Genomic DNA, 16085 nt, shown 5'->3' on the forward strand with positions numbered 1-16085 from the left:
GCCTGTGTGTGTGCGTGTGGCCAGTGTGGGGAGTGGAAAAGCTTTAGTTCATTTCCTAAAGGTTGACCTGTTTCTCATCCACTGGGCTTGCATTAAACAAATACTACAGTGATTCTGTGAATTCTCTAAATGCCATGAGTTGAATCTGTTCATCATCAGCCGCAGGAACTGTTCTGCAATTCTTCGGTGTCAAACTCAATAACTGCATGTTGATTCTTGGGGCTCCAACAAAGTGTTCTCTGCTCTTTGCAAAACAATCGGGATATTTGTAAGAGTTCATCTAATTTGACACAATTACTTCATTTTTAATGGTCTGCAATGTCATAAAATATATAACACTTGAGTCACAGATTAGGGTTGAAAATAATGGGATCAAATACATCTACATTGTATGTAGCCCATGTCTTTTAAAAGTTTGGGGTTGTTATGTTTTTGAAAAAAGTCATGTTCACCAAGGCTGATACAGTAAAACCTATATTGTAAAATAATTTTTACAATTTGAAATAACTTTTATATTTTAATATATGTATTTTATTTCTGTGATGGCAAAGCTGAACTTTCAGCATCATTACTCCAGTCTTCAGCGTCACATGATCCTTCAGAAATCATTAGAAAGATCAAAAGAACAGCATTTATCTGAAATAGAATTTTTAGTAACCATGTGAACTCTTACTGACCCCAATCGCTTGAACGGTAGTACTGAGGACTGCACTTTAAAAAGGTATGAAAATAAATATGCTAGAATTTGCACATATTTTCTTATTGGTTAAGTAACCCGTGGTCATGATATGGTTATTGTCACATAGTTTGCATAATTTATATACAATACAGAATAACCACTTCTGGGGTGAATTAAGATGAATGCAAAAAATAAATGCTGTCTTTTATTCTAACCAGGGGCCAGTTGCATAAACCGAGCCATTATGTTAAGACTATGTCTTAAGAACTAGTATGACCAGCCAGTAGTTAGTTAGGGGTAATCACTCTTACTTTTCAGTATCAAATTAGACCAATCTATGATTTTATGTAACTGACAAAGTTATGAACTGTCTTACAGAAAAAAAATGTATGCCTAACTTATAAGACTAGCTTAGCAGTTTATTTAACATTCACTGATGCTAAAATTTGAGTAGTACCAAAGACTATAGATATAGAAAGACGGTTCACTGCTATTAGATATGAATGGGAGAAACTGCAACGTGCAAAATGGTAAAAGAGCCAATCATTGATTAATAAAGTCATTGTGTCACTGCAGCTGCCATTAGAGGCTCCGGTTCCCATAGAAACCTGAGACTCGTGTATAGGACTGCACATGTGCATCGCTAGTCTAGCCTGAAAAATACGCTTTTTAATGCTATTTTAGCATAAGAAACAACATTTATGGGACGGTTCATGTCAGATTTTGTTGCTGATTTGTAAAATGTAATTTAATTGGGAGTTTGCCAAGCAGTTTTTGAGATTTCAGGATTCCCCCATTCAAATAGATAGTTGAAAGGGACTTTGGTAGTATTGAGGTTATTAGCAATGACTTGCTCTTAAACACTCCTTATGATTTTGAATCTCACTTTAGATGTTTAAATGCATGATTTAGGTGAATTTCCAAGATACTATCCATTAGATGACTGTATAGGAAGAGTTTAAGACAACAAGTTCTCCGCTGACCTGTAATAATATCATTTATGTTCTCATAAATCTTTCACTTGGCCCTGTAAGCCGCTCCATTAGACAGATGGAGAGCAGATACTGATGCATCACCATGGTGACGATTCTCACATCGGAATATCCTAGAACACTCACCCAGAAATTACAGCAGGCTACTTCCTGTTTGATGATGATTAGAATGGTGTACGATGAGGAAGATGAGATATCACAAGACGGTATCTATGGAAACACTGGAACAGAACTTTAATGCACAACTCAAACAGTTGCTGCTCAATGAGGTTACCATGGAAACACTGTTTTCACCCCGCCCCCCCCCCCCTCCCTCCAAACCCAAGTTCCACTGATACAGACTCACAACAGGCATTCTTGTAGAAATGCTATCAAATCCCTTTTCTTTTCACAGCCCAAAACCAAACCAGGACCCCCCAACATAAAGGTTACAGGTTCAGTGGAACTAAAATATTAAGAAACCAAAAGCACTGCAGTTATTTTTTCTTCCAATAACATATTAATATCACTAATATCTTTTTTTAGTGTCATCACTGTGGTCTGACCCCAGAACGCATGACATCAGATAAAAAGGAGTTGGTTCAGAAAATATAAACCAAAAGACGATGAAAGAGTCCAAAGATGAACAACTCAAAATAAGTTTGACTCTGAGCCAGTGAGTTGAGCTGTGACATCACCACATTTTCGCCCTCTTCTCCGATGGAGAATCCTCCTCGTCTCCTGAGTCCGAACAAGTCCGTTTCCCAGCAACACTGGCTAACTCCCTTCCAGAGGGCTCCCCCTGGGTCCTGGAGTCGCCAGAGTTCTTACTGAGTTCTGTGTCTGCCCCAGAGCATTCTGGGTGAATAGAGTCTGCATGGTTCTCTTCTGCGTGTGGACGTCCGTTAACCCCAGCCGCTGTGGCGCGACTGCTGAGTGTCGCATTTATTTCCTCCACAGCACTTAACTCTTCTCCGCTAGTTCTCCCTCTCTCTAGTTCCTCCCCCGACTCTGCGAGAAAGCCCACTCGTGACTTTGCCCTCTCCACGGGGGCGTCACCACCCGAGAAAGAGGAAGTGATGCGGCGCCTACGTCTGGACTGCGATTGTGACTGTCTGTCAGATAAGTGCGTGGGACTTGAGCCGTGTCCGCTCTGCTTTGCTTTTCCACGATTCCTGAAAGGACGACCTTCGTCGCCTGAGGACGAAGAGGGTGATGACGGATCATGGACGGAAATGCTGGGATAGTTGGAGAAATCTGTTGCGCTGTGAAGATTGTGGGCAGATTCTCTTCCAGAAAGGCCTATGTGGCGCCTCCACCTGGCTGCGTTACGCTGTCGCATCCTGCTCCTGCGCAGCTCCTCGTCCACTCCGTCCGTGCTGGAGGAGGAGCTAGAAGATGAGCTGGGGGAGGAGCTAGAACTGGAGGCCACACCTGCTGAGGAGGCGTGGCTAGAAATGCTCGAGTTCTCACGTGGACTAGGAGATCTGGGACGTGGCATCGGATCCAACCAGAATCCACTGGAATCAGAGTCCTCATTCACAAGGTCCAGCAGAAATGCAGATGCGCGTGGCCTCGCCCGGCTCCTCTGTGACCCGTTCCTGTCCTGATCGGTCCGCTCGCTCCCGGACGCTTCTGGTCCGGCCAATGAAGATGAAGAGGAGTGGTCAGAGTCGCTTTGATGAGCAGCGGATACATTAGCAGGAGATTGCGGCATGGAGCGCGTGGACCGCGTGGACCGCCGAGCTCTCGCATGCAGCTGCAGAATCGCGCCCTCGCTCAAATCGCTGTCTGAGTCTGAGCTCCACCCCTCAATCTCACGGCGAACCAGCGAGTCGAAGAAAGCCATCATTCGCGGGTCCTCCTGCACCGACTGGCTGACGTAATCATGTGACAGACCACTTCCGCTGTTGAGGACCAGGCTTATGTATTCCTCGTGAGTGTAGAGAGAGCGAGATTTGTCCTCCACCAGGCCTTCCAGATCTCCAATACTATCCGGTTGTTGATACGGACTCCATACCTACAGACAGAGAGAGGTAGAGGGAATAAAAGAGGATTGAATTAGGCTTATTTCACATGTTTTATTTTGCCTATATTAAGAGTGCTTTCACACCTGTCTCATTTTGAGTGTTTGTTTTGGAACCTGGTGTGTTTTCTACCATAGCTCAGTTCATTTATGCATATATGAACACTGCAATTGCATTCAGATCTGCACCAAAACAAATCGCTCTAAGATCGCCTGAACAAAGTGGTCTCGGCCCAATTGCAAAAGAACTCTGGAGAGGTTCGTTTGAGTTGAGAAAGCAATCCGACCCAACAGACCAACCGACCAAGCGGTATCATAATTCATAATGGCAAATATGTTATATAAAAAGCAGCTGTGTCTGATTCTGTGAGTGAGCACAGATCTTCTTAAACTGTTGTGTAATTGCTCTTCTCGGTGCATTGCAAGAATGCAGTCCCGATGAAGCCTTGCTTCCCACTCTAACTGCATTACATAGGCTATATAATAATGCAGGAATGACAGATACATTCGTATAGTGTTTGCGTGTGTCGACAGTTACAAATAAACCACGATATGCTTGTGGTTGTGGACCAAACTTGTCAATCATCCTGATGGATGACGCAGAGGAAACTATGACCAATAAAAGGACTAACATGTGACTTGCATAAACACATTCTGGTATGCTTTAAAATGTTGCCTTAAATGAAAGCAAACTAAACCAAGAAAATGCAACATTAAGGGCTTTCACACCAAATAAGTTTTAGGAACTCAGTTATAGGAACTAGCCACTAGGATAGGCCCCCCCGGGCCATGTTCCTGGTTGCATTTGCATCGGGAATAGGAACTCTGAAGTAGCCGACAGTGGTGTCTATAAGTGCAGCATTTACAAACGCAAAAAAACAGTGGATGGAGGATGCCGTGATCAGAGCGGTGTTTGTTGTGTGTCGTTGGTTTCATGATAAGGGAGATGGAATGTAAACACATAATTTAAGTGACTGAAAGAGCAAAAAGTGGGGCTAAGAGACGAAATCACCTATGACAACTTTCAGTATTACATATTATCAAGGTGGAGAAAAGAACACAACCCGGCAGACAACAGGTAAATGTCGTTATCGCTGTTTTCCATGTTCGTGAAGTAAGTATGTTTACACAGATTTTTAAAAAAAGCCGGGTGCCAATGTTTGACGTGTCTGATCAATCAACGTACACTCACATCACTGATAGTTCCTATAGTGCTGGTTTAGACCATACTCTGAAATAGGAGCTAATTTAGTTCTCCCATAAGGTGTTCCTAGAACTAAAATTGTTCCTTGTTCCTGCGGTGCAAACATGGCAAAATTGGAGTACTTCAGCTAATAGTTACTACAACAGAACTATGAAAAGGTTCCTTCGATGCCAAAGCCCCTATTGTGACAAATTAAGTATTAAAGGGATAGTTCACCCAAAAATGAATATTTGATGTTTATCTGCTTACCCCCAGGGAATCCAAGATGTAGGTGACTTTGTTTCTTCAGTAGAACACAAATGATAATTTTTAACTCGAACCGGTGCTGTCTGTCAGTCGTATAATGCATGTCAGTGGGAACTTCGTCTAGAAGAGTAAAAACTGGATGTGGAGGGCAGTTGGACATAGTGTTGTTTTAGAGGTAAAAAATGATATAAATACTCTTCGGTTTCTCACACAGTTCTAAGGCAGATCGTTTCATGTCTTAAGACATCAATGTGTCGTCACGAGCCTCAGGGTTTAATTTGGATTTGCCTGTGCATGTTTTTTTTTAATCTTATAGATGAAGTTCCCACTGACATGCTTTACACGGCTGACAGACCGCAACGGTTGGAGTTAAAAAAATCATCATTTGTGTTCTGCTGAAGAAACAAATTCACCTACATCATGGATGCCCTGAAGTAAGCAGATAAACATCAAATTTTCATTTTTGGGTGAACTATCCCTTTAAGTGTTAATCTGTTTTGGAACAAAGCCAATGATCTACAGGTCTGAATACAGTCTTCCTAAAATTTAAAGGTAACTATGGTATATACTGTCGAAGAAAAATAATAAATTTGATATTATTGTACTTGAGTCAATTTACTAAATTTTTTTTTATTTACTTTGAATTAAGTTGCCAGTGTGTCTTTCCCCCCAACAATTATTAAATTTAGATGTATAAAACAAAAATTTATTTTTATAGAACTTATAAAATAAATTAATAATTATGGTTTCAAAGCAGTTGTAAAGAGATTATTGCTATTGAGCAAGAAAAAAGTATACAGAAAGACAAATAAAAAGCACATGCAAGTCTTTTATTTATAAATTTGATTAAAAATACAGTCAAAACAGTACATTTGCTTTGAAATATTATAATTTAAAATAACCGTTTTATTTTTGAATATATTTTAAAAATGTAATATATTTCTGTGATGACAAAGCTTAATTTTCAGCATCATTATTCCAGTCTTCAGTGTCACATGATCCATCAGAACTGATGTGCTGTCAGTGTGAATGCACAACTTCTGCAGTCATGCTGCAGTGCTGCTTAATCGCTGCTCATACATAAGTGTAAAACAGGCCTAACATCCCAAATATGTTCAAGAATTGAACATTTATAAATCACTGTAGCCACATCTATGGCTGTACAAACACAGCAGATGTCTGTCTGTTTCCGTGTTATATAAAAACAGCCATGATGGTCTCTGACAAAATCGAGTTTAGAGAGTGAGAACAGGCCCACAGTGCACAAGTCTTACTCAACATCTATTGCCTGCCAAAAAAGATTTCAAAAGAATCACCAGCAAAAGATAAACTACAGTCTCATTCTTACACACACAACAGCACATGTCAACACTGAAGAAACGAACTCACACAGAACATGACAGCTGGAAAAAAACACCAAAAAATGAAGACCTTGTGGTCTTTGTGTTTATGACATCGCTAAACAGAGAGTAACCGCTGGTTTCATTCTAAATTTCAGGAAGCTGCAGTTGTAAAGCTGTAACGGTCTGTCTTATGATATAGGTAAATCCAGAGAAAAGACAGTGAGACAGGTAAAATCATGCCAAGATTCTGTGCTTTCAGGGTTTTAGGTGCGGCTGAACCAGCGACAGCAGAAATTCATTTAAGACTAAACGTAGCAGAGACACAAGTTCAGACACGATGATCTTTCCAACACACGCAGAATCTTTTCCCGTGTGTGTGTGTGTGGCAGGTCTGCTCGTGTCAGGCAGTAATAGTTTACTCAGAAATCACATTTCATCTATTTATTCACCTTCATGTTGTTCCAAACCTGTATGACTTTCTTACCAAAGGAGATACAAGGTAGAATTGTCTCTTCCATACAGTGAAAATAAATGGGACAGATGCTGTTGAGCTCCAAATACGATAACAATACACAATAAAATTACAAAAGTAGTCAAAATGTCTTTTGGACTGTGTTTCAAGTTTTCTGAAGACATATGATGTTTGGTAGTTTTCAAACCTAGTTTGAATATTCTGCATATTGAAACTTCAGCCACAATATGCACTGCCATTCAAAAATTTGGGGTCAGTAAAATTTTTTAGGGTGCTTTCACACTTGGTTCGATTGCCTGGACCGAACCAGAGTTCGATTGCTCCCCCCTCCCCCTGCCCCCACTGGACTGTGTTCACATCATAGACAGTAAAAGAAATGGACACAGCGACCCCATTGGAACTCAATTGAGACAAGTGAAGCCCATTTTTAGCGATTTTTAGCACTTCTGTTTCTGACGCGCAGACTCACACTAAGCTTGATGACATCAGCAACCTGTCTGACAGATGTAAATCTTCTAGTAGCTGTGCGTGCAAACTGCCATCGTTAATCTCGCAGAGACGGCGAGCTTGAGCGGGGAGTTCTTTGGCGTGAGTGAGATTTTGTATAGTATTTTAAAATGTAACGCCAGTACGCCATATTAAGATAATCCCCCCGATTCCCTGCGAGCTTCTCCTCCTGTCTGTACGGTAATTTCTGTACTGTGCGACAGAGAGTCGAGTGGTTATGACGCAATCGTTAGCCTATTTTTACAAAAACTGTTTCTACGGGGCCATAATGTAACATAGAAGGTAATGGAGCCCTTTATACATTGTCGTGTATCTTTGGAAATAAATAATGGACAAATGGAGTCTTTAAACGCCTCAGATGTAAAGTTATTCACTGTCAAAGTGACGCCAAAATGAATGGGAGTCAATGGGATGCTAACGCAAGTGAAGTTCTGCTACAAGATGGCAGCACGCGGCCGACTTCAACTTCCGGTCGACTTCCTTGGGCACTGGTTCACATTATATTATTTGGGTCCGACCCGCGGTTCGTTTGTGTCATCAGACGCTTGCGTCATTAGTTGTTTACTCCGTTGCTTAGTAACGACGGCGCAGGAGAAGGCGGCAAAATGCATAACGTTGCTCTCCTCACTTTTATATTTTTGTTTTTGAACCGTTGGTTTTGTTCATAACGACACTTGCCTCTATCTGTAGTACGCTGAAGGTGAGCAGAAAAAGGCTACAGCTCTCTGCTTGCAGCACGTCCGTCACGCTCGTTGGGAAAGTGAGTGAATCACACGCACAAACAATTTTTTTTTTTATCAAATAATACGGCATTAATAACGTTTCACTTCCGCAATTTGGTACGTTTGCATTCATATCAGAAGCGAACCGTACCGGAGTTCACTTAAACCGCACCCCAGACCACCCTTTTTAAGCGGACTCGGGTACGGTTCGCGGGTGCGCACCAGAGTTCAGAAGACCGTGTTCACATCATCCAAACGTCAATCGATCCCGGGTGCGCACCAAAAGTGCTAATGTGAAAGCACCCTTAAATGTTTCTGAAAGAAGTCTCTTTTGCTCACCAAGGCTGCATTTATTTGATACAAAACAGTAATATTGTGAAATATTATTAGAATTTAAAATAACTATTTTCTATATTAATACATTTTAAAATCTAATTTAATCCTGTGAAGGTAAAGCTGAATTTTCAGCATCATTACTCCAGTCTTCAGTGTCACATGATCCTTCAGAAATCATTCTAATATGCGGATTTGATTCTTCTTATTATTATCAGTGTTTAAAATCAGTTGTTCTACCTAATATTTTTGAGAAACCATGATTTTTTCAGGAATATTTGATGACTGGAAATTTCACAAGAACAGCATTTATTTGAAATAGATTTATTTTGTAACTATGTAAAAGTCTTTACTGTTTTAATCAATTTAATGCATCTTTACTGAATAAAATGTAATTTCTTTCCAAAAATAAAAAAAAAACCTTACTGACTGGACCGTAACAGTGGAGGGGAAGATTTTCCACCAACTTAAATTGTGGTCTGTTCCTCACAAAGCTATTATATGACTTTAGATAACTTGGAACATAATATACAATCCATATTAATTATTTTTAGAGTCATTTAAAGGGTTAGTTCACCCAAAAATTTCTGTCATTTATTACTCACCCTCATGTCGTTCCAAACCCGTAAGACCTTCGTTCATCTTCAGAACACAAATTAAGATATTTTGTGATGAAATCAAAATACAAAGCATAGAAAGCAATGTAATTACCTTCATTCAAGTTCCAGAAAAGTAGTAAAGACATTGTTAAAACATGTCGACATGACTACAGTGGTTCAACCTTAATGTTATAAAGCAACAAGAATACTTTTTGTGCGCAAAAACAAAACAAAAATGGCTTTATTCAACAATTTCTTCTCTACCCTGTCATTCTCCTATACTGTTTACGTTGAAGACACAGCGCAGAGCTCGTGTTTACATCCGAACGTCGACTCATTATTGGCCGGCCCTGCGTCAGGATTACACACATGCGTTTTGCTGCTCGCATGAGCATTGCCCAATACTGAGCCGCCGCTCGGATGTAAACATGAAAGCTCTGCATTGTGTCTCTGAAGGTCCTGCGGGTTTGGAACGACATGAGGGTAAGTAATTAATGACAGAAATTTCATTTTTGGGTGAACTAACCCTTTAAATCCACCAATCCATCACTGTTCACTTTTATAGTACAGAAAATAGCAATATGAACATCTCTTTTGTGTTCCATGGGAGAAAGAAAGCAATAAAAGTATGTAACAACATAAGGGTTAGTAAAAGATGACAGAATTTACTCCTAGAATTTACAAAACCATTTGGGATGTATTATCCCTTTAAATAAATCGGATATCTGAAATACATCAGTTTGTTCTGATGCTAAATACTGTTTATTTTAATGTTTGTACGAAAGTAACAACTAACCTTAATGACCTTCTCCACACCGGATGAGCAGATCATGTACGTGTGAGGATTAAAGCGGACCTGATTCACGATGGACCGATGACCTTTCAGAATCATAAATGCCCCGTTCACCACTCGACCCGCACCTCCTGCCGAGACAGAGAGAGAATATATCCATAAATAAAAACAACATTAGACACGGTTTCCTTGTGCATAAGTGTGTGTGTTTACCTGCTTCAGGGTCACTGGGGATTCTCCACATATAAAGGTTAAAATCATCTGAGCCAGACAAGATGTACTGAAAACACACAGAGATATATTATTGCACACACACTAGGCAATTATGTCTGAGAGTCCTAGAGAAATATGACATGATATGCCGCCACAGAGACGTTTCTAGAATTATATATTCGTACACTCAGGCTCTGTAGCACTGCTGCACTCAAAAACATCAGCTAATAAAAACATTTTAAAACATTATAATGTTTATAAAAAAATATGTTTTAATGTTTAAATATGTTTTAATGTTTTAATGTTTTAATAGCGAATGCCGAGTGTTTACCACCGTGTTCCAATACTCGTGCACGAGTTTTGGGAGGCGTTCCCTTCAAAAAGTCACTAACAGTCTTTGGTTTCTCAGTCGACGAAAAGATCCTCTGTAGCACCTTTAACTAATCAAAATGATTTCCACAAAACTACTAAGATTTTAACATTGATAATGATAAGAAATATTACTTGAGCAGCAAATCAGCATATTAAAATGATTTCTGAAGGATCGTGTGAATGAAGACTGGAGTAATGATGCTGAAAATTCAGCTTTGCCATCATGGGAATAAATTGCATTTTAAAATATATTCACATAGAAAACAATTACTTTAAATTATAATAATATTATTTCACAATACTTCTGATTTTAATCACATAAATGCAACAAGCCTTCTTATAAAATATGAAAAAAATCTTGCTAACTGCAAACTTGGTAGTGTATGGTTAATGCATTTATAAATAAATTATTTTTAATAATACAGAAAATGTACATTATTAATAACAAAATAGTTATTTTATTTCAAATGTGAAAAAAAAAACCCCGCCCTTTGGGAAAATTTACATTTAGCCAACTTCTGAAAACAATTTTGAGTAACACACAGACTGAGCTATTCAGAGGATAAAGAGGATTCAGAGAGGAGGATCCACCATTCTGTAGGAGGTGTATGACCGTCAGACAGAAAGAGAGAGGAGAAACAGCTGGACAAACATACAAAAAAATCCAAACACAGAACCCAACAGACCGACGCACACACAAACGCAGGCCGACAGACAGAACAGCATCTGCTGAGCTTTAGATTCAAGACTGATAAAACAAGCTTCTACAAGCCATAACCCAACATTCCCTCACTGAACATACCTGAACACACACTCACACACTCAGCATCTACAACACACTGACACACGTACACCAACCCACAAACAAATGCACACAAACATGTACACGCATGCGAACTCAGAAACTTCTTCTGTGCTATCAGAGATAAGTCACATCCACAGACTGTTATATTACTGATTACCAGACATAATAAAGGGACTGGTCAAGTTAGTCGCAAGTAAGTCATTTGTTCACTCTACTTTATTGGTTTAGTTCATTCAGTGTCTGCTGTGAGACTTCAATGTAAATGCCTACTGCTGTGATTGGCTAACATCTTTGCATATGAAATAAGTATTACATGTATATGAAATCTTTTACTATGCCTTTACTTTTACAGCTTTTGAGATTAACCATGACAAATGTTGATTATAGCATTATATTTAAATCTACACATCACATGAAATGTTGCAGCAATAAGCATTTTACTGATAACGGACATGTCTGTTGAGCGCATGAATGCAGTGATCTTGTCAATGCAACTCGATTACTGCACTCTCACGAATGCTTTCATCATAACTAACAGTGCAAACAATGTAAATAAGAGAATCAGTGTGTATTGTAGACAGTGTCATTGAATATAATGGGACTTTTGGCAAAAGTCCACAACTTGAACTTGAACACTGATGAACTTGCGCTGTGTGATAGACAGCTCCAGCGATTATAAAGTGAAGGTTCTTTGATTGCTTTCTGTATATAATTTAATCACAATTTAAATAAATTATTTTAATGCTACTAAGAGAAACAATGAAGTTGTCTGTTTAGTCACTGGCTTGAGGTACTGACACATCGTGGCATTACTGTCGGGTCCATATCTTACATTAAAAGTCTGTTTACAAAGCCTGCACCAAAATCGCGATTGATTTACCAAATTTACCATTAGAATCCTTTAGAAGGTAATGCAATTTTTTTTTTTTTATATTACATTTATGGGCTTTTTTTGTGCCTTTATTTGGAGTGGAGAGTAGAGAGCAGACAGGAAAGCATTGGTCAGATCAACAAAGGACCAAGAGACGGGAATCAGACTCAGGTCGCCGTGAACGCATTTGCGCCATATGTCGGCACACTAACCACTAGGCTATCGGCGCCGACGGTAATGCAGTTTTTAGTTCAAGGTGCCAGTGGGTGGGGCCAAAGACACAATGATGTAGAAGTTGGCATTGATCGGATTCAGCAGATGTGGCCTTTCGTTGCACTATTACGTCATTATGTGACAAAATCCGAAACAAGTAATTTTCTGAGCTTGGTTTCAATTAAAGCTGTTTTTAGACTAACAAAGAAGTTTTGAGTTCTGAAAATAACAGGATGTTTTTACAGTACAATGACCTCTTCCATGTCAAAATATCATAGAAAATTTGATTTCTCAATTTATGAAAACTGGTAATTGGTGAAATAGCTACTATAAGAAAAAAAATGGCAATGCAGTGTGGCATTGGTAAGATTTTTAAAGTTTTTGAAAGAAGTCTCTTTCAAAAGTCTCTTTCTCTTGCACATGGGTGCATTTATTTGATCAAAAACTGAAATATTGTGAAATGTTATTACAATTTAAAGCAACTCTTTATATATTTTAAAATAGTAATAAATTCTTGTAATGAAGCTTCATTACTCCAGTCTTTAGTGTCACATGATCCTTCAGAAATCATCCTAATATGCTCATTTGGTGCTTGAGAAACATTTCTTTATTATTGTCAATGTTGTGCTACTTAATATTTTTGTGGAAACGGTGATACATTTTTTTTTTTTTTTTTAAGGATTCTTTGATTATTGGGAAGTTCAAAATAAATCCTTTTGTAATATTAAATGTTATCACTGCCACTTTTGATCAATTGCATCTGTGCTAGATAAAAAAAAATAAAAATCCCCAAAACATTTTGTTGCTTGCAAAAAAAAATATAATCAATGAAAAAAGAAGTTTTTTGCCCACATAGTTTTGGCATCTAAGTTTTGAACATCCCAACCTGATCTCGGTCTCCAGCGAAGCAGCAACTCTTCATAGTGCAGGAGTTAAAGTAGCCTTGGTTATCAAACTGGAAACTGGGCAGACGAGAGTGGAGCTCATACAGGACGGGAGGCAGACGTCTGCGCAGAGCCAGCAGCTGTGTCCCCATGCTGTTGAAGCGCACGCTCATGGCACTCTGAAGAGACAAACTCCCTCCATACCGCAACAGAGAACTACAGCACAGAGAGAGACACACATCAACTACAAAGAAAAATAGTTTATTATAAAATATCATCATCCATATTTATGCTATTTTAAAGTGCCCCTATTATGCTTTTTTGAATATTACCTTTCATACAGTGTGAAATATAGTTGCTTGTGAATGTAAAGTTTCAAAGGTCAAAGTGCATGACAAAAAGTAATTGTCTCCTAAAAGAAACAATCATTTCTGAACTGCTGAAATGAGTCGTCAACAATTCCAGTATCACTACCTGTTACATACCCATGTAATAATAATGTAACAAATTTGCATAATACCAGCCTATGGTCTTTATTGGCTGCCCACGAACAATGTCTACTTTGACGCGCCCTCAAACACAGTAGTTGTAGCTGAGGTCTGGATGATTTTGGTTCATGGTGTTGGCATGTCAGGAATTGATACGAAAAACTGATACCATCATAACTGTTCATGTCACTGTGTATCACGTGCTGAGGAAGCCTCCGGAGCTGAAATTCAGATATGGTAAAAGGCATTTTGTTTCCGACACATGCTGTAAGCGGTAGACCAATCACAACAGATTGGGCCATCTGACCAATCAGAGCAGAGTAGGCTTGCGGTAAGGGGGTTTAAAGAGATGGAATATTAGAACCGTTTTCTGACTCATTGAGAAATGAAGTGATGTGTAATGTATGTTATGAGAAAATGTAATTGTTTTTTGACCTTTAATGCATGTAAATCTATTGTTGGACACCTCCAAAACAAAATTAGGAACCTTTAAAATAGCATAATATGGGCAATTCAAGAGATCATGTATACACTGAGAACATCTTTATACAAGCTCTGCTGTCCTCTGCTGGTCTCAGACAGTACAGCAGACAGCTATGATGATAAAGCAGGCCTTGTCAGCTAGATTTCAGTCCATATTTGGACCGAAGCATGCGTTCAATCTTTTACTAAACATAGTTCAGCAATCCTAGTTTCCCCTGTTTAGCTGTGCTTATAAACACTGTTCTCTGTAACATTTGATTCTGAACATGTTTACATAATGACACTAAACTGTATATTTGAATATTGTCTCTAGCAGCCAACTACTTTCAGGCTCTTTACTCAAACAAAAAGATAATTTCAATTCAGATTAATATTTTATTTCCATTTATTTACATATTTCGTAAGTAGCTGTGTAATAACCAATAAAATATACAGTTAATAGGTTATTACCTCAAAAGAAACCTATTCAGGATGACGCAAGGTCCTGATCCTCGTGTCTGGGTTTATTTCGCAATAATGAATAACTGACTGTACCCCGCCCTAACAAATGAACATGCATCCTATCCAATTATTTTATTTCAAATGTTCAAATGTTGGGGTCGGTAAGATTTTTTTCATGTTTTTAAGTCTCTTATGCAACCAAGGCAGCATTTGTTTGATTAAAAATAAAGTAAAAACAGAAATATTGTGAAATATTAGAATTTAAAATAACAGTAACATATCCAAAGAGCACCGAGATAAGGAACTCACACCCCACGCAGCACTTTTTTTTTCTCTTTTTTTGCATTCCTTGTTTTCATTCTAATATGATAATTTGGTGCTCAAGAAACATTTCTTCTTATTATTATTATTATAAATGTTGAACAGTTGTGCTGCTTAAAAGGGTTAGTTCACCCATCTTCAGAACGCAAATTAAGATATTTTTGTTGAAATCCGATGGCTCAGTGAGGCCTGCATAGGGAGCAATGACATTTCCTCTCTCAAGATCCATAAAGGTACTAAAAACATATTTAAATCAGTTCATATGAGTACAGTGGTTCAATATTAATATTATAAAGCAACGACGATATTTTTGGTGCGCCAAAAAAACCCCGAAATAACGACTTATTTAGTGATGACCGATTTCAAAACACTGCTTCATGAAGCTTCGGAGCGTTATGAATCTTTTGTGTTGAATCAGCGGTTCGGAGCGCCAAAGTCAGGTGATTTCAGCAGTTTGGCGGTTTGACCCGCGATCTGAATCATGATTCGACACAAAAGATTCATAAAGCTCCGAAGCTTCATGAAGCAGTGTTTTGAAATCGGTCATCACTAAATAAGTTGTTATTTTGTTTTATTGGCGCTCCAAAAATATTCTTGTCACTTTATAATATTAATATTGAACCACTGTACTCACATGAACTGATTTAGATGTGTTTTTAGTAACTTTATGGATCTTGAGAGAGGAAAGTTCAAAAGTACAGACTTTATTTTAAAATAGAAATCTTTTCTAATATTATAAATGTCTTTAGCATCAGAGTTTTGATCAACTTATTGCATCCTTGATACATGAATTTCTTTCAAAAACAAATTGACCTAACTTTTGAATGGTTATGTACTTAAGCAAATAAAATTTATTATGGAAAAAATATGTAAAAGGTTTAGCATAAGCCATTTTTGCTTTGGATACTGTCAAAAATATGAACTTTGAAAATCTTTTAAAAATTCTTTCTCACGCCTGTTTCACACTGTATGGCGTGGACGCATAAGCAAAGTGTAAGCTACAAGTATTTTTTCAGCGCCCATGTTAACAGATTAGAACATTCACACTGTACATGTCAATAACAAGAGCAGAGCAGAAGCAGCAGTGCCACGATCATTT

The 16085-nt window shown here is 38.5% G+C and overlaps 1 protein-coding gene across 1 annotated transcript in view; it reads right to left on the reverse strand.

Annotated features, from left to right (window-relative positions):
• Nucleotides 1-1986: 1986 nt before the first annotated feature.
• The window catches only part of dcaf5 (ddb1 and cul4 associated factor 5), a 31856-nt gene continuing 17757 nt past the window's right edge, over nt 1987-16085 (reverse strand). Inside the window, exons 5-8 of the mRNA XM_067386632.1 lie at nt 13256-13469; nt 10109-10175; nt 9899-10026; nt 1987-3670 (exon numbers count right to left, since the gene is read on the reverse strand). Coding sequence (XP_067242733.1) covers nt 2345-3670; nt 9899-10026; nt 10109-10175; nt 13256-13469 — 1735 coding nt within the window. The 3' untranslated portion in view covers nt 1987-2344. The remainder of the gene's footprint in view (nt 3671-9898; nt 10027-10108; nt 10176-13255; nt 13470-16085) is intronic.

The sequence above is a fragment of the Chanodichthys erythropterus genome, chromosome 5 (assembly GCF_024489055.1).
Source record: "Chanodichthys erythropterus isolate Z2021 chromosome 5, ASM2448905v1, whole genome shotgun sequence".
Taxonomy (NCBI): domain Eukaryota; kingdom Metazoa; phylum Chordata; class Actinopteri; order Cypriniformes; family Xenocyprididae; genus Chanodichthys; species Chanodichthys erythropterus.